This window comes from Trachemys scripta, chromosome 11, assembly GCF_013100865.1.
Source record: "Trachemys scripta elegans isolate TJP31775 chromosome 11, CAS_Tse_1.0, whole genome shotgun sequence".
In the NCBI taxonomy this organism is placed as follows: domain Eukaryota; kingdom Metazoa; phylum Chordata; order Testudines; family Emydidae; genus Trachemys; species Trachemys scripta.
The window spans coordinates 44,943,748-44,969,581 of record NC_048308.1 but is presented as its reverse complement, the minus strand read 5'-3'; the positions used below and the strand labels follow the sequence as shown (position 1 = coordinate 44,969,581).

At 38.4% G+C, this 25,834-nt stretch overlaps 1 protein-coding gene across 1 annotated transcript in view; it reads right to left on the bottom strand.

Moving 5' to 3' along the window:
- DNAJC10 (DnaJ heat shock protein family (Hsp40) member C10) overlaps window positions 1-25,537 on the bottom strand; it is a 34,788-nt gene extending 9,251 nt beyond the window's left edge. The window contains exons 1-17 of the mRNA XM_034785494.1: window positions 25,388-25,537; window positions 24,094-24,468; window positions 21,318-21,483; window positions 19,393-19,443; window positions 15,274-15,356; window positions 14,954-15,085; window positions 13,740-13,833; window positions 13,385-13,462; window positions 11,081-11,124; window positions 10,556-10,693; window positions 9,495-9,584; window positions 7,902-8,015; window positions 6,347-6,461; window positions 3,537-3,664; window positions 3,115-3,231; window positions 1,491-1,592; window positions 761-916 (exon numbers count right to left, since the gene is read on the bottom strand). Of these exons, the coding sequence (XP_034641385.1) occupies window positions 761-916; window positions 1,491-1,592; window positions 3,115-3,231; window positions 3,537-3,664; window positions 6,347-6,461; window positions 7,902-8,015; window positions 9,495-9,584; window positions 10,556-10,693; window positions 11,081-11,124; window positions 13,385-13,462; window positions 13,740-13,833; window positions 14,954-15,085; window positions 15,274-15,356; window positions 19,393-19,443; window positions 21,318-21,483; window positions 24,094-24,297 (1,812 nt within the window). The 5' untranslated portion in view covers window positions 24,298-24,468; window positions 25,388-25,537. The remainder of the gene's footprint in view (window positions 1-760; window positions 917-1,490; window positions 1,593-3,114; window positions 3,232-3,536; window positions 3,665-6,346; window positions 6,462-7,901; window positions 8,016-9,494; window positions 9,585-10,555; window positions 10,694-11,080; window positions 11,125-13,384; window positions 13,463-13,739; window positions 13,834-14,953; window positions 15,086-15,273; window positions 15,357-19,392; window positions 19,444-21,317; window positions 21,484-24,093; window positions 24,469-25,387) is intronic.
- Window positions 25,538-25,834: the final 297 nt, after the last annotated feature.

The following is a 25,834-nucleotide window of genomic DNA, read 5'->3' as shown; positions in this document are numbered from 1 at the left end:
CTAAACACACTGCTAACTGGCACCAAATGGCTATGTGACTGCACAAAGATCAAGGATTTGCAATACTATTATGCAAATGACTACATATAGCAATGGCCATGCAAAGTAAGCACAGACCTGAATACTGAAGTGTGTATAGTTCAGATCACTGAAAATCAGACTTAAAACATTCTGGAAATACTATTTAATAACACAAATTGAAAAAGCCCTCAAAAAAGAATATTTAGTTTTTTTTTTAAATATAAATAACCTTTAATTCCTATTTTAGACATCAATTTGAAATCAGAACCAGATCCTGATTGGATTCTAGGTGCTACTTTAAATACAAATAATTATAATAATTCCCATTAAGGAACTTAGAGGGGAAAACGGCTATGGTTACTTAAAACCATTTCTGATCCAGTGTACATAAGAGTTTTTTTTACCTTTTTTTATTTTAAACACACATACCTAGTCACCTTGTAATTCACAATACATAAGGAATTAATCAAACTTCAAGGAAAGTTATTCTAAAGCTTGTCAAAATTTGTAGGATTATGGGCATTTAGGATGACATTAGCAATGTTCAGGAACTTTAAAAAAAAAAATCACCATAGTTGGAACAACATAAAACTGCCATGGAGGAACTTATCATTTTGTCCATTATATTAATCACTAGTCTTTTTCACTTATGGTAACTCCTCCAAGTCAATTTATTGAACAGTCTAATACTTCTATTAAATAGGACATTTTAAAACTTAGAATGTGATTTCCACTTTACCCTGGCCATCCTCTTCCATTCCGGCATTAAAGCCTGGCAAGGCCCACACCATGGAGCATAGAAATCAACCATCCAGACTTCATTCCGCTTTCTTTGTTTAACTAGTGCACTGAAAGTGTCTGGTGTTAAGGAGACCACCGAAGGGTTCATGAGATCCTAAAATACACAAATAATGAGACTTACATTTCACTTACAATGACATTATCCTGTATGCGGTACTATCAAATACAAACTGATTACATAATACTACCATGCTCATCTCACAAATGAAGCTTGTTTGTCTTTAAGTATCAATAACTCAAAAATCCTATAAATTAAGTCTTTGAAGAACGGACTGAGAGTGTAGAGATCTGCCCCTTATTTCACAAAGGTGATAAAACTACTTGCAATCTTAGGTACATATATTGTCTCTGAGCACTCTCAATAATGAATGTATTTCTCCTCCCTATAAAGTTGGGAAGTGTTATTAACTCCATTTTACAGGTGGGGAACTGAGGCATAGAGACATAAAGGACTTGCTCAAGGTCACAGAGAAAGTGTGTAGCAGAGCAGGGAACTGAACTCAGGTCTCTGAATTTCCAGACTAGCACTCAGGAGACCATCCTTCCTCTTTCTCCACAACTTCTTATTTTAAGAATATCAGGTAGTGATACTAGGATAGCTGGTTAGAAAAGATATCTTGGAATGTTTTACACTAAAATAGCATGTGTATAATGTGAGAGTCACATACCTGTATAAACTCCAAGATCTGTTCAGCAGAATGATGCCCTTCATATTCATGAACACTGGACTGGTTGAACACCACTGTTGTTGGGTAAGCTCTAATGTTATGCTATTGAAAAACACAACAAAACAAATTGCAAAGAATGTTCCTGTTTGCTGCCAATCCACTAAGGACCGTTAATGATCCATACTCTTGCTAGCCAATTTGCTTTGCACAGTACAACTCCTCAAACGTTTAGATAATATACTTAATCTTGCCTTAGCGGGGGGGGGGGGGGGAAGGAATGGACTAGATGACCTACTGAGATCCCTTCCAGCCCTACATTTCTATGATTTGTTGGATTTTGATAAATGGGAGTTTGGAAGGCCTAGAAAAGAATATGGACTGGGGTCTCCAAACCCTAATTCATAGTGAAAAGGATGCTGGCTTGTTTAAGAGGCTGTACTGTTGGAGTTTAAAATCCATCCCACACTCCTTTCACTGTGCTCATGGTTAAGTGAACAAAACTACAGCCTTTTCTAAGTCTTCTGACCTGTCCCTCCTAATTCTCTAAACAAACCAACCAAAAACCTTTATTTGAAGTTTTCAGATGTACCCCTCTCCAACCTTCAGGTAAAACAGCTTGTACTGTACTAATAATTGTACATTAATTTTGCTTCAATGATTTAAGTCCTTCAGTATACATGTACATTGGAAACTCCTCTATCTTTAAGGCTTTCAATTCTATGCCAATTTCCCCATGTATCTTACGACTTTAAATTTTTCACTATAAAACCAGAAATATCCTGGTTAATTGTGCATACGTAGGACAGTGTTTCCCAAACTTGGGACGCCTGCGCCGCTGCCAGCAGCTCCCATTGGCCTGCAGCAGCAAACCGCGGCCACTGGGAGCTGCGAACGGCTGGACCTATAGACTCAGCAGGTAAACAAACCAGCCTGGCCCGCCAGGGGCTTTCCCTTAACAAGCGGCGTCCCAAGTTTGGGAAACACTGCGTTAGAAGATTCCACCAGTTTGACTATATATATAATTAAAAAAAAAAAAAATCAGTTGTTGAATTCAATCAGTGCACCGATACAGAAAAGGCCTAAGCAAGTAAAAAGGCAAAAATGCTAAGGAAAGCTCCTTCTTAAATACGTGGACTGGTCCTGTATTTCTTGTGACCTCCAAAATTCCTGATTTATACTGCAGACAAAAGCAATGCAAATTACAAAGCAGCTGTAGGCTGGCTGGGAACTTGGACTCTTTGTGGCATTCTGAAAATGGTGCTCCATCAGCAGAAACTTCTTGCTGTTTTTATCTCTCCATGTTCAAAGCAATAATAGGACCAGTGTATATTTTGTAAATGGATTATGAACAAGTAACTGAGTCTGTGCTCATTCATTTCTCTCTCAAAAGGGAATAACCCAACACTGGAATTCAAATCTTGTCCGATCTCCTTAGTGGTCAGGAAAGACTTTAATCTTATCACAGAACACATTTTAAGTTTACAGATTCTTTTAAGAGACCTGTATAGTTTATTCTCTTGAAAAAAGCCTTGATAATGGTGCACCCTGTTTGGATGTGTTTTGAAGTTTTAAGTACAAGAAAACAGCATTTATCGAATAAGACCTTTTAATACTTGCAGCTTACCATGTTGCAAAGCCCTTCATGGATTGTGCAGTCTAGTGTGCCAAATTTAAGCTGACCAATAAGGTGCTTTGATGCTTTTCTCAACTCTGGCAACAAAGCTCGACATGGAGGACACCACTAAAAAAATGCAAATCATAATATCACTGTTAAAACAAAGCAAAGAACATATAACTCTCCTGTAAACAGTTCTCTGCAGAAATGTGAATACATATATTGATGTCTCACAGTATGCTGAGCAATTTGTGTGTGGTCTTGACAAACAAGACTCCAATAAATGTAGGAATGTCACAACCTTGGATTAATGAATTATTAGGGTACTCCATGCTATAGAATATCATCTTCAAAAACAATGCTGGTATTTTAATACAATACTTACATATTTTAGAAAAAAAGGAAAAGAAATATAGCAATCAAATACTTACAGGTGCAAAGAAGTCAACAAGCCATGGTTCCTTCTCCGTGCCAGGAAAATTCTGAGGCCCAAGTGTGATAACATGAGAGTTTACACTCTCCTTGGCGAATGCAACTATGTCATATAGGATCATCTTTCCTAAAAATACCGCCCCCCCAAAAACAACTCACTGTTATTCTTAATATCTATATTCTTATGATTACTCTATTTATTTACCAGAAACAGGAGCACATTTCATTAACAGTGTATGATTTGTCTTATTACGAATGTTATACCAGAGATCAGGCTGAAGAGCTGGTAAATGCAAACTTTGTCATTGGCCACACTGGTCCTGATTCAAAACCCACTGAAGTCAATGGGACTTATTCAGTTAACTTCAGTGGTCTTTGAACAAGGCCTTATTAAATAAACTGTACAGCTATCATCTTACCTCAACTTATGTAAGGATCATATCACTAGTCTGCTCAGTGTAGGGAACAAGAATGGCAATTCATGTTGGACATTGGGATATGAAAATGCTTAATGCATAAAATGTCTAGCCAGGATGAAATATAAAATTAGTGTTCTTTGTGGAAAATGCTTTTTGTTTTGAAAATGATTGAGTTGAAGAAACTCAAAGTAGCAATGTCTCAGGTCACAGCATAGTGATGATGCAATTTAATATTGCTTTCACTCAGTTTAGATAGATGAGACCCTCAACATTATTCTCTCATAACCAAACTAATAACTAGGAGAAGTACAAGTTGTGGCAAAGGTTGTAGATGCCACCTATTCTGTACAAATTAAAAGGAGCCATTCCTAAGAGAAGATACAGATCTCTTTAAAAACTTGCAAGAAAAAGGTTAGATGAATCGGCACCGATTGCAGTCATACCAGCATTAAAAATAAGATAAATTATCTTTATGTTGTTTGCATCTTATATAGAATTTGGCTACAAAAACATCGTACCTATTTGACAGGAGCTCTATTGGTCCCTTCTAAAGCAATGGCTTTAGCTCAGTAGGAGGTTTTATCAGACTAAGTTTCTGGTTGAGATCTTTTGTGTGCTATGCTCTTCATGCTTCAGAGCCTGAGCCAGATCTTCAGCTGGTGTAACCACGCATAACTCAATTGAATTTGATGGAGCTATACTGATTTACATGAACTGCAATTCCAGCCCTGAGTTGATACCTACATTTTTACAGCGTTTCAGAATTCTTTCAAGGGGACACTTCAACATTGTAGGTTTGGAATTCTTTACTGGTGGGCATTGGAGGACCTAAGCATATATGGCAAAAGTGGCTGTGACTGAAAGCACCCCTGTATTCACACTCCACACTAATGTAATAAAACTAACTCCTCACTGGTCAATAATATCATGGTGAAATGTATGCAGCAATATTATATGTAAAGTTATGAATTCCTGCTGTATGTTATTAGCACATATTCAAAACCACACAGCCCTGCCTAGACAAACTTTGTTAAACAGGTCTATCCTAAACAAAGGAATGTGTGTTTATCTCAATTTACAGCGTCCTCAAGACACTAGAGGGAGGAGAAGGCAGGAAACAGAGCAATTTTCATTTTTGCGAACACAAATGGGGGAAGAAAGAGCATGGAGCCTCCTTTAACATGAGACACCAAGTCGCCTTCTCCCGCTGCTTTGGATAAACTTTACTTTTTGGAGGGGTGAGGGGGTATCCTTCAGAAGAATCCATTTCAAAGATTCAATGGCCTATAAAAGAAAGGGGTATGTACCCCAAGTTCTCTCTTTTACCTAAGACAAAAGCACCAGAACCTTTTGGGCCTCTGGGACAGATCCTGATCGCGGGGAGGGTCAGTCACTGTAGGTCTTACAAAAAGCCTTGAACTAAAAATTGCTAGATTAAGTTTTAAATGCGTGTTTTCACTTTTATTTGCTGGTAATCATTTCTAATTTTATGTCTTATACTTGAAATCCTTTTTTTTTTTTTTTAATCTAAGCTAACCCAATGGTGTGAACTGTTTTGTAATTCCAGGTAAAGTAGTAAAGTGTTGAATATGATTCCTTAAAAGGGTAACAAACCTTAATATCCCTCTGATTGTTCCAGGACAGGGCTGGACATTTCAGAACATGTGTTTTTGGGAAAATTCTGGGCTGGGGACAGTGTGGACTCATCATCCCAGTTGTTAACCAAGGCTAGGTGAAGCCAGTGGAAATCTGTGGTATTGCAGGCATTGGTCCAAGTCTGCCCAATACATAGACAGAATGCATGCTTGTTGCTAACTGTGGGAGTTCCAGGCAGAGAGCCAGTGACAAGGCATTGTGAGGCACTTTGGGTTACAGGGAAAGAGGTGATACAACTCTTCACTGGTGTGGATTTCACCCCAGAATGTGACAACAGTGGGTGGATATGAAATTAGCAAATGGACACATGTAAAATAAGAGATCAAGTCCCAAGATTCTGAAGCCAAAAGCATTGTGCAAGCAGAATGTTCAGCATATGGGGAAGGGTGTGCCTTATGTCATTTTTCAGCTACCTTTGCCAAAGCAAAGAGCAGCACTGATCGGCTTCAGAAATTCCCATTCTTATTCCAAGGCTGTAATGATGTCTTTGAAATAGAGGGAGTACTAAAAAGTGAATAAGTAGGAGGAGAATCTTCTGGTGTTTGAGGATTGCTTACAGAAGAAAAAAGTATACAGAATAATATAACAAGACAATAGGCAATGTTAAAGCAAAATTATGATGTAATATCATTAGAGTTGTGAAAAGAATTGTTCTGAAAAACAAATTCAGTCTGCAAAAGACTTCATCTAAAAAAATTACACACTACCTTAAAACTTCTGTCAGTTTGCCTTACCATGATGAATTTCATAATCTTCAGTTCCCTTTCCTTTAAAGACTGCTAGACATGGCTGATGGACATAAAGATTACTGCAGACACTTGGTGCAGAAAGGCAGTCAATCTTTCCAACCTATTATTAAACAAACAATGTTTTTTCTTTTTGAATAAGGGAATCTAATTTATTTATATTAGTATATTTGGAAAGTTGACATAAGTTAAGATGCTTTTCCAAAATGGTACTTCCTGTCAGTTCTAAATAAAATATTCTTTTATAAGTGCTAGTGATCTTTGACCAGTTTTATGACTGATACAATGTTTAAGGTGTAATACAGTTCACACAGACGTATTATGTACTGCAAGCACAATTAGGTAGAGAAAAGCTTATAAAAAACAAAACAATTTAATATTGCAACACAGCTAATCACTGCTAATTCTTACCTCAAAGACAGGTATAGGGAATAGAAACTAAAATAATCCAATTTCTTCCAAATAAATTGTTGAGAGAACATAGCATCTGAGATAAATACTAGGGGACCAAATTCTGCTCTTCACAGAGTAACTACTGAAGTCCATGGAAATTACTATGAACTTACATTAGAGAACTGTATGATCTATGGTCTTTAATTATACAAACTTCCCCTGGTTACACAAGAGCTACTTTGAATTACTTTTAAGAATGAAAGTTAATTTAGTCCAAGCCTCAAGCACACACAAATAAAATTATAAAATCTTTATAGGGTAAATATTTAAAATACTGTTCAAGATTTGCAAGACTTTTTTGTTTGAAGTATGTCTTCATCTTCTGTAAAGAAAAACTACACTAGGTTTATCACAGACATATCAAATGTAACTGTTGAAATGAGACAAATATGGACTATAACCAGTTTTCAAACACAAGTGCCTAACCCATACGTAGGTACCTACGTCCACTTTGGTTTAGTTAATGTGCAGCATATTTGATATTGAATTCAATGGGAGCTGCAAGTGCTCAGTACTGTGAAAATCACTTTGATTTAGACATCCAAGTCAGGGCTTGGTTGCCTCCAGCAGGAATCACCTATCCCAGGGGTCAGCAACCTTTGCCACGTGGCTCATCCTGGCTCTAGGCCAATGGGGGCGGCAGGAAGCAGTGGCCAGCACATCCCTTGGCCTACGCGGCTTCCCGTCGCCCCCATTGGCCTGGAGCGGCGAACCGCGGCCAGTGGGAGCCGCGATCGGCTGAACCTGCGGACGCGGCAGGTAAACAAACCGGTGCTTACCCTGGCGAGCTGCATGCCAAAGGTGGCTGACCCTGACCTATCCAATGCAACAGTCTGATACAATAAGGAAGGCTAAGGAGAATTTGTGTTGTAATTATTTTCCATTCTTTCATTACTTAACATACTCAAGTTCTACTTAAGAGGCCAGATTTTGTTCTAAAATCAGTGGAGTTACCCCAGATGTACACAGGTGTGAGAGCAAAATCTGTCTCAGTACTTACAACTGATAGGTGGTGATAAAGAAGATAACATGAAACGGCTTGTTAATGGGAAGCTAGGGGGCATAATGCTACATAAATGAGTATTCTTACCTGAATATGTTCATCTTTAAGCAGAAAATTCAGTTTTTTAAACTCATGCACATTTGACTTGTCACTCTCACCAAATTGAAAGAAAAGCAGCCACCGGTGATGAGCCACGTGCTCCTTAAAATGGGAAGTAAATGACAGAGAAATGCTTAGTTTCCAGTTTCTACCAGTTATGTAAGTTAAATCCATGTTTTCGGTTATGATACTGTAAATCAAATGCTAAGTAATTCACCAGAACCTAAACCCGTTTCCAACACACATTGCATTGCCCTTCAAAATGATATAAATTTAACAGCTTTTCAATAGAGCACCACCCTAAAAGAGAAAATCTAAAAACTACTTTCTATATCTTTTTAATCTTGCTTACAATTTGCCTCCCTCATACTATATCAAAATTGCTAAACTTTGCACTCTCTCTTTAAAGCAGTGATACTCAGACCTCAGTTGTTCAAGAGCCAAAGTAGTGATCAATATTACCCAAAAGAGCCACAGGAGTGTGAATTCATTGTTTCATTTACTATAGTACAATTCATATTTAACAGTATGACAGGAAATATTTATTTTATTATATATGCCCTTCATATTCATGAACACTGGACTGGTTGAACACCACTGTTGTTGGGTAAGCTCTAATGTTATGCTATTGAAAAACACAACAAAACAAATTGCAAAGAATGTTCCTGTTTGCTGCCAATCCATTAAGGACCGTTTTCTCACAGCAAATAAGTTAATAACTTAGTGCTAGTTGATATCTTGATTGGTTAATAACACAGTAAAAGCATCCTGACTGGTTAATAATTAAACATCATGTGCTGCAAAGAGCCGACACATTAAAGAACCACTTGCAGCAAACAATATTATTAACATAGTGAAAGGAGACTGAGGCTTAGGGCTTGTCTTCATTATTGGCTGCTTCGATCAATGCAGCAGGCATCGATTTAGCGGTCCTGGTTAAGACAAGATAAGTCAATGGGAGAATGCTCTCCTGTCGACTTTAGTACTCCACCTCCCCGAGAGGTGGAAGCTACATTGACGAGAGAGCATCTCCCATCGACATAGCGTGGTGTAGACACCGCTGTAAGTTGATCTAAGCTACATCGACTTAAGTTAGGTATCTTGCTTAATTCAGATAGACTTACCTTGTTAGTGTAGACCAGGCCTTAGTTTGGATACACTAACACATATTAAACCCATTCAATTGAGTCTTTAATTATTAGGATATCAATGAAACTAGATTTAGTTGTTGAAACAGTCCACTAGGAATTTAGTCAATTAGAAAGAAAAACTGTAGTCATTACACTATTCCGAGTTCTTTTATGGTTTTAGTCATATTTTCCTGTTTTAAAAAAATGCTTCTTTTCCCCACTTGCTGTGTGAAAGGCCCGACTGCAAATAGAGAAACAATGAAACTCAATACAGATAAAAGGGCTGTCAAACAGTAAGCTAGAGAAAAAAATATTTTTTGGGTATAGTAATTTTAAGAATTGTTTATACCAATAGGAGGTGAAAATTTTCAGAAAGACAAGATATTATTTTGCTGAATGTGGCCTTTTAATCTTAAAATCAGAATTTTTTTATTTATTTATTAAACTTTACCTCTAATGAGGCTGCAGAGAGCATTTCAAAATCTGGAAGATGTTGCATTACTTCCAAATATATCTCTTTGGCATCCAAGGAGTTAAGAAACTAGAAGAGAAAAAAGTCACTCTAATTATATAAAATGTATAAACATTAAACAGATTGTTGATTAGCAATCCTCAACACAATTAACCTGATTAGTCCCCATTCATCAACTGAAAAAAGCTGTTAATCAATACATGTTACTTGATTCAAACTTCCCTTTAATTACTATTACAAGAACACTGTACTCTAAGCAGTCTGCTCTTTTAGGTCCAGATTTTAAAATGTATTTAGGCACACTGTGCTCAGCGTTGCGATGCCTGAGTCTTATTTTTAAATGTGATTTAGGCACATAGGAGACTAAATCCCACTGTCACACACACTGCTTTTTTCCCCATCACCTGCACTAAAAACACAAAATACCACATGCTTTCTCAACATGAGTGCTAAAACAAACACATGGCCTCAACTCACAAAATACTTTGTTTGGCAACATCTCTCTATTTTACTGTACTATTGGTATAGTTCAGATCACTGTATTTCTGTAATTTTTGCAAACATTAGGAAGTGCATAAGAAGTAGCAACTCAATGCTGGTGGATTTAATGTAGCTCCAGTGATTGTTACTTTCTCTTCAGGTTCACTTTTGCAGAAGGGCTTAGGTGGCCGTAGCATATGAGAGAGTGGTGATTTTCTTGCATAAATTAAGAATATTAACCTCAAGACAACTGAAACAAGAGGTTTAAGGTGATATGGTAATAGGAGGATAGCACAACTCAGCACATATCCATAGTGACAGGCAATGCAAGTCCATTTTCATTGCATGTAGATCACATTTCTTTGAGATTTTAAGAAGGGTATCTACCTCATTATATATCAAATTTACCATTAGCACATAAGTTAAATGTAAAACTGGGAACAAACATTTCTCAGTGTAATAAATTCAATTTTGTTTGATTGGTGAATGTTTATAATCCAGTTTCTCATCACCACCACCATATTGTATGTAGACACAAACTGTTTAAAAATAACTCATACCAAAACACCTCCTTTCTCTTTATTAGTTAAGGTGGCTCCAGGTGGAAAGTATGCTGTAGTACTAGATGAGATATCCAAATTATCACAAAGCTCACCCTGGGTGGCACAGTCCATCCAGCCTACATTAACAAGGCCTTCCTGAAATAAAAAAGCAACAATTGGAGTGTTATTTTGAAACTCAAGTTCAGAAGAATTTCTGCAACGACAAAAGAGGCAACTAGTTAGTTTTTAGGAGATGGGGGAAAGGAAGACTTACAGGGAAGCACAACAATACTTTGATAGTCATGTACTCCATTTTAGGAAATCTTTTAAACATTTGGTTCCATTATATCCTGTCCAATGATGAGATGGCTCTCAAACATAAAGGTGATTTGAAAACAAACTGTTTGAAAGTTATTGGGTGAAATCTTGGTCCCACTGAAGTCAGTGAGAGTTTGCCGTTGACTTCTATGGCATCAGGATTTCACCTTTTGGAATTCTGATTTAAATATAATAGGTAACATCTTCAAATGAAATACTGCTTACCAACATGCCAGCTAGTTTAAGGCGCGTCTGGGAAGTCAAACAATCTGGAAAATGAAAATAATGATTTACCTGTAAACAGAAGGCCTTAAATGATCAAATCATTAAACTTACTCTAGTTTAGAATTTTTCTTCTCTTCACCAAGAATCCCAGGAGGAAGCAGGCTACAGTTTCACAATGCATGTTTGCTAGCTTTTTAAAAAACAAAACAAAAAACCCCACACTTTTTTTGTAGCTTTTCAAGTGAAAAATCTTGAGAAGCTACTTCCTAGGTGATGACAATTGTGAATGAAAATATTCTATATTGGCTTCATCGGTAGAGAATCCTCTCTCATTTTGAAATATGAGCAGTGTTTTACATGGCTTATGATTCCTGCCCTTGTAAACTGATTCTCGCCTGAGCAATGTTTTAAAAATATCTACCTATGTATCAAATTGTCATAGAGAGAGATTTCATTAGAATTATTAGAAACCCCACAAACATTTCTGAAAAGTAATAACTGGAGAAGATAACTGATTTTTTGACAAAGGAAATGCAGTAGATTTAGTCTACCTGGATTTCAGTGCTTGATACAGTTCCACAAGGGAAATTATTAGTTAAATTGGAGAAGATGGGGATTGATATGAGTATTAAAAGATGGATAAGGAACAGGTTAAAGAGGAGACTACAGTGGATCATACTGAAAGATGAACTGTCAGGCTGGAGGGAGGTTACTAGTGGAGTTTCTCAGGGATCGATCGTGAGACTATTCTTATTTAACATTTTCATTACTGACCTTGGCCCAAAAAGTGGGAGTGTGCTAATAAAATTTGCGGATGAGACAAAGTTGGGAGGTATTGCCAAAATGGAGGAGGACTGGAATGTCACAAAGAAGATCTGGATGACCTTGAAAACTGGAGTAATAGAAATGGGATGAAATTTAATAGTGCAAATTGCAAGGTCACACACTTAAGGACTAACAACAAGAATTTTTGCTATAAACTGGGGACTTATCAGTTGGAAGTATCATAGGAGGAGGCAGACCTGGGTGTATTGGTTGATAACAGGATGACTATGGGCCGCTAATGTGATCCTAGGATGCATTAGGCGAGGTATTTTCAGTAGAGACAGGGAAGTGTTATTGCCTTTATACAAAGCACTAGTGAGACTTCGTCGGGAATACTGTGTGCAATTCTAGTCTCCCATGGTTAAGAAAGATTAATTCAAACTGGAAGAGGTGCAGAGAAGGGCTAGTAGAAAGATCAGAGGAATGGAAAACCTACCTTCCTTATGAGAGGAGCCTCAAAGATCTTGGTTTGTTTAGACTAACCAAATGAAGGCTGAGGAGAGATGTGATTGCTCTACATAAATACATCAGAGGGATAAATACAAGGGAGGGAGAAGGGAGTTATTTAAGTTAAGCGCCAATATGGACACAAGAACAAATGACCATTAACAAGTTTATGCTTGAAATTTTAGACAAAGGTCTCTAAACATCAGAGGAGTGAAGTTCTGGAACAGCATTCTAAGGGGAAGAGTGGGGGCAGAAAAGCTAACTGGCTTCAAGACTGAGCTTGATAAATTTATGGAGAGGATGGTGTGATGACTGCCTGCAAAGGCACGTGGTTCATCTGTGACTGCTAGTACAAATGTCCCCAATGGCGGGAGAGGGGACACTAGATGGGAAGGGCTCTGGGAAGGGTGCCAATCCAAACCATCACTGATTTATTTAAAAAGATTACCTCCCCTCCCTTTTTTTTTTTTTTTTTTAATTATTTGATCATCATATTTGTAGTTTGCGATATGCAAACTTAGGTTGTACAAGGGCTACATAATGCCTAAAATATTTAATCATTATTCAATCTTCTTTGCATTATGATTGGAGAGGGAAGTCCACCACTCCCACCAATCCAGGGCCAATGAGCAGGGATGCTGTGTACTTTTTTAGTATCTGATGTTGCAGCCTATGAGCTATAACAGCAGCCAAAACCGGTCTGTGTCAGTTGCATGGGATGTGGGAGCTACTGCAGAAGTATGGATCCCATGGCCAGGCCCCATTGTGGGCCCAGGACAGAGGCCCATCCTGTGACACATATAGGGTGCGCAAGCACCACTCTACAGTTCCTCCATTAATGTTCCCTTTCCCAAGTAGCCCTATAATGGGGCTTAAGTGGTCCATATGGCCTTGTGCTGGCCTTCCACGCTATGGGTGAATTTTACCCCATTAATATCTTCATTAGAAGCAGCAGCAATTGTGTCGCTGTCAGTGAAAAACAAAAGAGAATTGTTTTCTCTTCAATCAGTTTGCCTTATTTAATATATTTACCTCCACCCTCAGCACAGAAAGTGATCAGCCAGCCAACACCAGAGGCAAATGAAGTTTGAATAGCATTAACAAAATTTCCTACAAAAAAAGGCACAAAATACAATTTGTTTGATGTTTTGTTTTAAATATGAAAAAATATTAATGTAAACTATGAAACAAGCATGCTTATTAGCACAATTATAATTAAACAGTTTTTTAATTTCAAGTATTGTGTGTATGCACACGCACAAATTTCAACCTTGAGTAAGAAATACTGGGTACACACACTCAATTCAATGTAGATATAATCCTGGCAATACTTCCTTGTCTTAAAAAACAAAATAAAAAGATCAATAGCCCAAACAAATTACATTACCTGCCCATAACTCTGTCACTGTGCTTGTGACATACTGCATGGCAAAACTCATTAAACTTTCTTTTGATCTCTCTCCGTAATATTTCACTGGATTCTAAAAAAAAAAAAAAAAGTGTTAACGCAAAATTTAACTTACAGAAATCATTATACAGTAATTAATAATTGAAATTATTATTTACGCTACAGATGGACCTTAACCAAAATCCTAGATCCAAATGCTTTTACCCTCCATTCCAAACTTTAGTGTGTTTGGAGTTCAACCTTAAATTTGAATTTTGTGACTCAGGCCCTTGTCTAGTTTATATGTGGCTTTCATTTAGTCCAGAAATATAAGGATTATAAGACCTCAGAAATATCAGTTCCCATAGTCATGTTTGTTTGTTTAAAAGAAGTGAGTATTGTGCCAGTCTTCTGTTAATATACATCTCCTCTACTTTAACCTCCTCAAAAGTTTACACATTCTCTCCACTGTAGCATTATGTGCTGAATGCTCAATAACCAGACTAAGTAGCTTGCAGTACAGCATATTGCTACAGTAGAAGAAATTTTGTAAAAAATAACAGGCGGGTGTCTTTTAAAGGAATACTGTCAAAGTTCCTTAAGCTTAAAGCAGAGTTTTGCATATATTTAAATATCATCCTACATTGCTGGAAACTCCAATACAGAACTGTGATAGAGACAGTGTGGCTCAGTGGAGAGGGCACTGGTCTGGGTGTTCAAAGCCTTGTATTCAATTCCTGGATCTATCACTTACTCATTGTACAGCCCTGAACAAATCATTTAACCTCAGTGTCTCAATTTCCCCAAAATGGAAGAAGTGATACTTACTCTCTGTTGCAAAATGATCTGAAGAGAACTGTTTGAGAGGTATTTATTTATTTCCTCATTTAGTTGTAATATAACATGATCAAAACTGAAATTGTCGAGTGTAATTGGGCTGTTCATGGCGAATGAAAGTCCAAATAATTTTTTTTATAAATGATGAAGAATAAATTAGACTATTATAAAGAAAAATTCTTTACTGCTATAGCATCAATGATAAAATGTATTTTAGTTTAGTATTCTTCCTTAGAATTCTTTAACTTTATTTTAATTATTTTTATATAAAATATAAACACATAATAAAACACAAATACATGCATAAGATAGAAAGAGCATATAAATGTCCATTATTTATAAAACTTGGAAAAAAACAAAATGGTTTAATTACTCACCATTCCAGTTTTGAAAACATAGAGACTTGGATAACTATTAATTCCTTTGATCCGACAAAGCATTCTATTATCACCACAATTTACAGCTCCAATGCGTATTAGTCCATCCATTTCTTTAGCAAATTCTCTCCACTAAAAAGAAGGAGGGGAAAAAAGAAAACTTGGGATTTTTCTTTTGAAACAATTTTCAAAATTCTTCTGCTGTTTTAGATTTTGGCTTCAGCATGCAAATCAAACTTGACAAAGTTTTACTCGAATTAAAAAAAAGTGTCTACTTGAAATACATTTTCAGAATTAAGATGCTGACTGTAAATACATACCGTAGGTGCTAAATCATGGCAGTGTGAACATCGAGGGGAATAGAAATTGATGAACCAGAGTTCTCCAGAGTTAACAGCAGCATCTGGTTAACAAGAGGAGACAAAAATATATTTAAGTTAAGAATTGATAAAAGCTTCCTTTTAAGTTGTGCATCTACATAGAGTGAGAGTCTGAGAGAGAGAATAAATACACACCCATTTTAAGGCCCGAGTTCAATTCCCTGATTCAGTGGATATCATTAATACCTAGAATAGTGTAATGACTGCAACTCCATTTACACTCACACTGACATATGCAGGACACATGAAAGGCATAACTGAAGTGAAACCACCTGCTTAACTATGAAATTTTGTTTACATCTAATTGAGCTAGTAAACACACTAGAGCAGGGGTCGGCAACGTTCGGCACGCGGCTCGCCAGGGTAAGCATCCTGGCGGGCCGGGCCAGTTTTATTTACCTGCTGACGCGGCAGGTTCGGCCGATTGCTGGCCGCGGTTCGCCGTCCCGGGCCAATGGGGGCGGCGAGAAGCCGTGGCCAGCACATCGCTCGCCCGCGCCGCTTCTCGCCGCCCCCATTGGCCCGGGACGGCAAACCCCGGCCAGTGGGGGCTGCGATTGGCCGAACCTGCCGCGTCAGCAGGTAAATAAAACTGGCCCGGCCCGCCAGGGTGCTTACCCTGGCGAGCCGCGTGCCGAACGTTACCGACCCCTGCACTAGAGTAGTAATTTAAACACTCCAACAGATTAAATATATATGTTAAATATCAGAAGGATTATAGAAACTTAGTTACATTAACAAAATACAAACACTACCTCTACTCATCAGCTACACGTTATCTCCTGACAATCACTTGCACTCTTGCCATGTGGTAAGTAATGCTCAAACCTGAACTGAATAAAAAAATCTATTTCAAATAAGAGGTTTAATTTTACATCTGAAAATGCAATTTAAATTGCAGGCTCAAATCAATCTAATGTGCTTAGGTAAGAGGCCAACTACCTAATAACTAAGGGGAGCACAGAATCACAGAAGTGTAGGACTGCAAGGGACCTTGAGTCTCATCTCGTCCAGCCCCAAAGCAGGACCATGTAATAACTAGATCATTCCTGACAGGTGTTTGTCTAACTTGTTCTTAAAATTTGCCAATGACAGAGGTTCCACAACCTTCCTAGGTAATTTATTCCAGTGCTTAACCACCCTGACAGTTAAGAAGTTTTTCCTAATGTCCAACCTAAACCTCCCTTTCTGCAATTTAAGCCCATTCCTTTTCTCAGAGGTTAATGAGAACAGTTTACCTCCCTCCTCCTCGTAACAACCTTTTATGCACTTGAAAACTGTTGTCATATCCCCTCTGTCTTCTCTTCTTCAGACTAAATAAACCCAATTTTTTAAAATCTTCCTTCATAGGTCATGTTTTCTAGACCTTTAATAATTTTTGTTGCTTTCCTCTGGACTCTCTCCAATTTGTCCACAACTTTCCTGAAATGTGGCACCCAGAACTGGAATTCCAGGCCTTATCAGCATGGAATAGAGGGGAAGCATTACTTCTCATGTCTTGCTTACAATGCACCACTTAATGTATCCCAGAACGATGTTTGCTTTTTTTGCAACAGTGTTACACTGTTGACTCATATTTAGCTTGCAATCCACTCTAACCCCTGAACCCCTTTCCGCAGTACTCCTTCCTAGGCAGTCATTTCCCATTTTGCGTGTGCGCAATTGATTGTTCCTTCCTAAGTGGAGTACTTTACATTTGTCCTTATTAAATTTCATCACCTATACTTCAGACCATTTCTCCAGTTTGTCCAGATCATTTTGAATTTTAATTCTATCCTCCAAAGCACTTGCAACCCTTCCCAGCTTGGTATGGTCTGCAGACTTTATAAGTGTACTCTCTATGCTATCAATCTAAATCATTGATGAAGATCTTGAATAGAACCGTACCCTGGACTGATCCCTGCGGGACCCCACTCAATATGTCCTTCCAGTTTGACTGTGAAACAGTGATAAGTACTCTCTGGGACCGCTTTTTCAACCAGTTATGTACCTACCTTTTGGTAGCTCCATATAGGCTGTATTTCCCTAGTTTGTTTAAGAGGAGGTTATGCCAGACAGTATCAAAAGCCTTACTAAAGTCAAGATATACCACATCTACCGCTTCCCCCATCCACAAGGCTTGTTACCCTGTCAAAGCATGTATGTATATTAGAAAACTTATTACTAAAGGGGTACCACTGACGTCAAATCACATGGCTCAGAGTCCCTAACTTTTGTGGGGTTTTTCAGTCACATTTTCCTATGTTAAAAATCTCTGCTGTTGCTGTGTGAAACACCTAAATGAACAGGGGAAATTGACTACAGTCCTGTTTCTGCAGGTGGCAGTGTTCTCATGTGGAACCTCTTTGTCTTCGTGAGGCTCTATGTGGGTATAATGGTGTACCTTAGTGGTTCAGCTTGCAGGCTCAAAGCCTAGCTGACTATATAAGGAAAACTATACACAAAATGCTGTCAAACATATACAAGTGGGAAAACAATGACTTTTCCCCAACATTCTATATTAGTTATGTTTATCTTTAGGTGTTACTTCTAACAAGAGGAGAAAGCCAACTTAATTTCACTTCTATGACAGTCTATCTCCCTTTAATTTTTTTTAAACAGAACTTTGTTTAAATTCATATATACAGAATTATAACATGGAAGCTGTTATACATAGAAAATTACATTGTTTTATTATAAAATAAATTATCATTTGTTATAAAATAAATTGTCATTAGATTATCATTAACCAAAGGTTAATTCATCACCCATCATAGAAGAGGGTGCAAAAGGTCCTCAGAACAGCAGAAACAGTGGTTCAGTGGCATGGAGAAGGGGCAGTAAGGTGGTGACACAAGAAGGCTCTCAGTACTGGTTCTGCAAAGCCTGTCATAGCAGGGATTTGGGGGATTGGCTGGGGTCTGAATCACTGGTAACTGCTTGAATCCAGTGATCACAAAGTATGGGGTGTACAAGAGTGATGGCTGCTGCTGTGAAAATGAATGCTGAGGGGGCATAGGGCTGTTCTGTATCTTGGTTAGAGGATGGATTTAATTCCCCTTTAATTTAAGTAATTAATCCTCCTATAGTTCCAGGCACTAAGTCATACTGTTTTGGAGTATATGTGTGTTTCATCCTAGATGTAGATTCTACTATATCTATTACACGTTTGACAAAGAGTAGCAGCAGTACACTGCATGCACATCTAAGGAATCTGAGCCAAAGTGTATCTAAGAAAAACAAGCTGTCCTCTTCAGGTATCTGTATAAAAAGATCACTATCACATCCTGGCTCTAATTCATTTGTATTTTGTCTTTTCTATTTTGTCTGAGAATTATTGTTTGTGCTACAAGATGTCAGTATGTTTGACTGAAAACTGCTGAATTAATATAATGTTGAAGTATAAAAAAGATAGTTAAGATTTACTAATTTCCAGAAAGTAAGAGTAGAACACTGTTAATTGTCTGTGAGTACATACAGCATCTTATTTTGAAAACACATCAACTATCTGTAAACACTGACAATAAATATGAGAGGGGAAAAACAAAAGCCCCCTCCCATCATTGAGCAGTATGAACTGTTTCCTGGTGTCTGGATTAAGACTTTTTATTTTTGACGTTAGGGAGCCAAGATTTAGGAATGTCAAAATAGGAATCCTATCAAATGGTATCTTCAAACAAGCAGAATTGCGGGTAAGTAGAACTGACTGAATTGCTAGTTTTGGAGATCAGCTGCCTCGTGGGAGATGTGTGCTCAAGACACAAGACCAAAGAGTGAGAATTCTGCAGGATAATAAATCTGGAGAAACAAAGTTACAAGGTAAATAATTTCCCCTTCCTTCAGATATTACACACTTTCAAATTCAATCTAAAAAGCTGACTGGCATTGATCTGCATAGCATTTATTAATTGACCCATGATGCTCAAAAACATTTTTATCTTTGGAAATAATGTGCACATTTTCTCTGGGCAATTTCTCTGACAATTTATAATCTATGTATACTATGAAAAAGTTCAGTCTGAAAATAATATTTACACAATGTTAAAATATTAGCGAACCCATATGACTTGACAGACATACCAAATTCTCCTCTATCCAATGTTATGATTTCAGGATCATCATCATAAATACCTAGTAAGAAAAAATACAAAGTCAGCAACTATGTTTTTCTTTTGAAATCTTTACATAAAAGAATCCAGAAATACTCCTGTGCTGCTTGCACAAAATGAAATTTGTAGAAAACAAAAGATGGTGCATATTAGCAAGGTGAAAGATTTTGCCATGTGATATGTAATTCAGTGGTATGTATAAGATTCATTTGGTCTCAGTTCAATTCCCAGGAAACATCACAATAGCCATCATCACAGCTGGGAACCTTTTAGCATCTTCAGCAGAAAAACCAATCATTAAGTAGGGATAGGAGACTGAACTGGGTGTACACACAAAGACGTGGTGCATCTTTGTCACAGATGAGACACAATACTGAGTGCCTGATGAGGGTTTGAGAGGCAGTGTGATTCAGTTGATAGAGCACAGCACTGAGACCTTTGAAACCTAAGTTCTAGTCCCAGGTCTGTCACTAGCCTGCTTGTTTGACCTTTCTCACTTTCCCTCTTGGTGCCCCAAACCTCTCTGACCCTTTGTCTGTATTATCTATTCAGATTGTCCGTTCTTTGGGGGCTGGAATTGTCTCAGTATGGTTTGTACTATGCCTAACACAATAAGCCCAAATGTCAGTTGAGGCTTGTAGGTACTACTATAATACAAATAAATAAGACAGAACTCCAAGTCTCCTCCGGTGTTATCAAGTCACTGCCATACAGAAGCAATAAATTCACAATAAAATAAAAATCCAGAAGAAAAAGAAAATAAGCATAACTGTACATAAACTTAAAATGAATGTTCAATAAAAGTTAAAAATCTGACATTTTAAATCAACCACTTTTGTCAAGAAGTGCAGACTCAAACACGTGAAATTTTTAAATTATTGTAACCTCTAAAGAAATTTGAAATCACTCTCAATTTCATGCAATGTGCACGTCTCTGGTTTATTTAATTTAGGTGTACACAAACACTAAAGTAGTTCTTGGGGTTTTTGTTTTATAAAATGTTCCCTTTGTATTCTGAGTTTTTTCAGGGTTAGACTGCTTTAGCAAAATACAAGTGTAGAAATTCTATCCTTCACTTGTGAAGTTTTTATCCAATTAACCAAAATAGGGGCTCACTTCAGCTTCCATATTTATGACATGGTAGAAATCATCATTGCAGTCTCTCAGTTGCCTATTTTCCAGGTTAGCTACCTGTGTCACAATAGCTCTGAAATGACATGGCGGTCTAATTCCCAGCAAATATCTGGACAATTTTTGTTTGAAGAACTGATTTAAAAATCATTTTTGGTGTAACCCTACTGCTCTGGTGTGTATGCTTACTTCCTGGTATAGTTACATTGATCTCCAATAAGACTCTATGGGAATTAATTTTTTGCAGGATTGGGCTCTTTATGTATTAAGTGTAATAAATAAAAAAATGTAAGTTAGGGAAAATACTTATTATGGGTTTCCAATATAAAAAAATCATCTGAAGGAATTAAAGAGAAAACCCTCCCCTTGTATTAAGAAGTTAATACGACACAATATTAGTATTTGATTGCAAAGGAACAAAGATCACTTATCACATATAATACACACATATATACACACACACTATAATACACAGTAAATGATAATGAACAGTAAAAAAGCAAATACTTAGTATAATGAGTGGATTTCATACCAATAACTGTATTATTACTGCTGTTTGGTGAATTATTTTAACAAGATACCTTAAGGCTAACATAGTCAGTAGGGAGAAAGGAAGAAAAAAAAAAAAAAAAAAGACAGCTGTGGAGGCTAGAAAGAGGAAGAGAGGGTCCAAGAGGACAGTATGTGCATAGAGTTGGCACAGATGACAATTTTGCATTTACTCTGGACTGTAAAAGACAAGCAAACTACAAACACACATCTTACCAAAATCATAGCGATAAAAGTTCCAGCTCTCGTATCGACCTCCTTGTTGGTGATCTTCAAGACCCTTCTCTCCATATTTATCATACTTCTTCCGTAGCTCGTCATCTTTTAATACTTCATATGCTCTATTTATTTTCAAGAAGTTTTCATGAGCATCTGGATCATTCTATCAAAGAAAACCACAATTATTAAATATGTCTAATCTATAACTAAAAATATTAAATGAACTTTCAGCAATACATCTGTTTCAATGTCTCCATAACTATGAATGTTGTAAATTGTTTCTCAATGGAAGTTGCTATCAGATAGAAGCCGCCAAGCAAGACAACCAGTATTGATAACAAGGTAGAGTAGCACAGAGAGTTCAACTCACACTTGAAGATCTTACAATAACTTTGAAAGTCTCTGCTTTTCTAATCACTCAAATGTGAGCTGAATTCTACACCAGACTGTCAAGCTAGCAAGTTTTCTGTTTGGTTTTTATTCTGTTTATTTTATACTTAAATATATTAGTGATTTATTTCTTTAGAATTAGATGTAGTGATTGCAATATGTTATTACAGTGCAATTTTCCCTTAAGAAAACACTTACATGCCCTCTGAGGATTTACCATTTTCCTATAGAAATAAAACTTGGGCACGCGCTGGCCTTTGGCTCTACTTTATTTGCATCAGTCTGGTGGCACAAAACAACTGCAGCTAGGAACTCCCGTGACACAGAAACAATCTCTATCTCCCACTCCTCTTTCCCATCCCCACTCAGGTGTAGGGGAAGTGATGGAGACAAGGTGGGCAGCCTGGGGTGGAGATGGAAAATAATGTTCTCCAGTGGTCCTTGGCTAGAGATGAGTGATCCTCTAGGGACAGACCAAATGCTGTAGCTGGCACAATTCAGAACAATCCTTAGGCTTCCTTTAATTATATCAAGGACCATTTTGGCTTCTAGTCAGCTCCAGAATCAGGAGCGTGGAAAGGTGGTTTACAACTAACTTTACATCCCTTCTCTTGGTCCTGTGCTGACTGAGAGAACTAGCTCACCAGTATTATATTAATTCTCTCACCTTTCCCATTATTACTTAAAAACTTGACTTAAATTACTACATTAATGTACAGCAATACTAAAAAGTAAGTTATAAAGAGACTATTTTCTGCCTGATGCACATGCACAGCTGCTATTAACATTACCGGGAGTTACATGCATGAATCAGTGTAATCTAAGGCCTGGTCTACACTAACCCCCCAATTCGAACTAAGGTATGCAACTTCAGCTACGTGAATAACGTAGCTGAAGTCGACGTACCTTAGTTCGAACTTACCGCGGTCCAGATGCGGCAGGCAGGCTCCCCCGTCAACTCCGCGTATTCCTCGTGCCAAGCAGGATTACCGGAGTCGACGGGGAGCACTTCTGGGTTCGATTTATCGAGTCCAGACAAGACGCGATAAATCGAACCCAGAAGTTCGATTGCCTGCTGCTGAACCAGCGCGTAAGAATAGACAAGCCCTAAGAGTCTACACAAAATGTATGTTTAATTCTGCAGAAGGTAGTCTGTTGAGAAATCTTTCTTACATAGTAATATTTCCATATTTTATGGAAATTATAGCTACTACTTTGGAATCTTAATACTTTTGAAAGTATAAGTAGAGAGTCCAGTTAAAACCTATAAAGTAGCTGAGAGAGCATTTCACACACTGTTGAGAATAAGCAATTCTATTTCAAGTGATATATCAGTTATCGCTGAATTGCTCTTTGAGATAGCAAGAATCAGGCACATATAGTAGGTTACAGCTGATCGGTTTTTATCTTTATTGTGGGGGGAAAGGCATAATAAAATTAAGTCTTCTTAATTAGAGGCTATATACGATAACATATATTCCTCAACAGTTAATCCATGTTCAGTCACTCTTCTCTTCCCCATTGAGATGTTAGTACCGAGTATATAGTCAAATACACACTTGCTTCCTAGTCATAAATGTTTGGTGAAAGTCCTTCTCCTTAATGTCAAGTTCAACAGTATAGTATCAACGTTTGCATTTTAGGCCCCACTCCTGCAGCTTGCTCTGTGCAGGCAGATCCCTGTGTCCACATGGACCCTCACTGACATCAGTGGGGCTCCACATGCATGTAAAAAGTAGCAGGATCAGGATCAGTAGCAGGGCATTTGTATTGTCCTACTCCAAGACTTTTAGTCTAATTATTCCAGTAAGTCTTGAGTAACATATAGGAGAATAAAAATTAAAAATGTTTCCTTAGTGTATTTGAATTTACACTAACAGACTTCTCTCAACCAGTGTAATGTCTTCAAAATTTGATCTGATTCCTGTCTCTCCAGGGGTCCCTCCATTTCCCCTTCTCATCCACAGTCCCTGCCAGAATTTTTGCTTTCCCCTGCTCAGTTTCCAAACAGGACTGACATGACATAGCTCAGCAATATTTATTAAGAACAGTAATTAATAGCTAAAACCAAAAGAGGCAGTGCAAGTCTAAATAAGAGAAAGCACTGGAGAAACTGTATAAACTATCACGCCTTTCAGCTGCAATGGCTCAGTATGACTTCAGTTCAACTTAGCCATAATTTACTAATATATCCACTCTTTTACTTTTGTTTTTCTTTGCAGGACAGTCAGCTAGTCTAAACTAAGTATCATGTTATTACATCACTTCAAAAATCTAAGACACAAAGATGCAAAGTTTCAAATATGTTAAAAAGCAAATAAAAGTCCATTTTAAAGTTAACACTGGGCAAATTAGCTCACAGGAACACAAAGATTTTACTTACCTGATTTTTATCAGGATGTAACTTTAATGCCAGTTTTTTGAAAGCCTGTCTTATTTCTCTATTACTTGCTTCTTTGGATATTCCAAGTAGATTATAATAGTCCTGATCAGTGCAAACAAGAGCTACCAGACATGTTAAAACTAAAAATAATAAAGTTCTTTTCAAATCTCTAATGCAGCCTCCTTTGGATAATAAGAACTCCATTATGAAGCTTTTAAAAAGTTATACAAGTTACAATTCAGACAGACTTCAAAGAGTGTCCAATAAGTTCCAAGATGTTCAAAAGATATAGATGTTTAATTCAAGGAGTTTTCTTTAAGATTTTGGTTGTCATAATCCACAGTCACATGATAACTGTCTTGCAAAAGTTACAACCTGTAAAGAGGGAGGAAAAGCCATTTAGTAGAGGTTTCACTATATTACATTGATAAGTTATTAAGAAACGTATTAACAGCTTTAGCAGAATGCACCTAATATTAGTAACAGGAAAAATTGATCAACTTCTTGATATTTCTACTTAAGTTAAGTGTTAATGGTCATTAACTCCTACTCTGGTATGGGCTAATTTTGCAAAGCTTTACTCATGTGAATAGCCCCCACTGACAGACATTAAAGCCCAGACATAGTTACCAGTTAGGAATATATTTATCTTCTGCTTGCTTTTCCTGCCTAATATTTTTTTTCCCTAGTCTCACTCACTGAGGAGCTATTTCTGCATGTGGGAGCAAGTAGTTTAAAAGTAATTGTGCAATGTTAAAACAATCCTTCATCCCAGGAGTGAAATGTGTTTCAATTAGACATTTAAAGCCTCTTAAAAATCAAAACGAACCTAAAAACCTCCCTCATTCAGATGGCTTCAGCTGGCCTAGAGTGGCTTCAGAGTCATGCAGCCTGTCATGTACCTAGATGCACGCAGCCGTGGGTGATGAGGTCTATCTGTGCATAGCATAGGCGGGCTATGCAGGTTGTGTGAAACAGGCTAAGAACAACGATAGCTCCTTTAGCACCTGAACCGGGGGGAGTTTATACAGCAGATGAGTGTGTGACAGGCTGGGGAAGGCAGGGTAGAAATGGGAAGAAGATGCTGTGGAGGAGACGATCTGGGACAGAGGGGAGGAACACGGGGATGGGGAGAGGGAAGCTGCTTGAGGAAGGGGAAGCAGCCCAGGCGGGGTGGGGGTGGCGGAGGACAGGGCTGGAGCGGCGGGATGCTCGGCCCAGGGAGGACGCTGGTGACACAGGCGGGGCAGCGCGGGGACGAGGCGGGTTTCCGGGCCAGGCAGGCCGCTCTTACCGGTCTGTGCGGCGCTCGGCTCCCCGGCGGGGTGCGCAGGAGCCGGCTGCGGGCCGGCGGCGGAGGAGGGGCCGGCGCGGAGCAGCCTGGGACGGGGGAGGAGCGAGGCGGGGAGCCGAGCCGGATCCGGCTCTGAGCCGGAGGCAGGTGGGGTCGGGCGGCTCCTGAGTCACCAGGCCGGGAGGGCTGACGTGGCCGCGGCTCCTGCGGCGGGGCCGGGCTCGGAGCGGGGGCAGGGCCCGAGCGGGCCTGTCAGCGCTGTTCCTGCGCTAGCCCCTGGGCCGGGCTGGGCGGGCGCGGCCCGGCCCCAGGGAGCCGCGCGGGGCTGGGGGTCTGGTGTAACAGGCTTCAGAGAAGCGGCGTGAAAAGAACAGGAGCACTTGTGGCATCTTAGAGACTAACACATTTATTTGAGTATAAGCGTTCGTGGGCTACAGCCCACTTCAT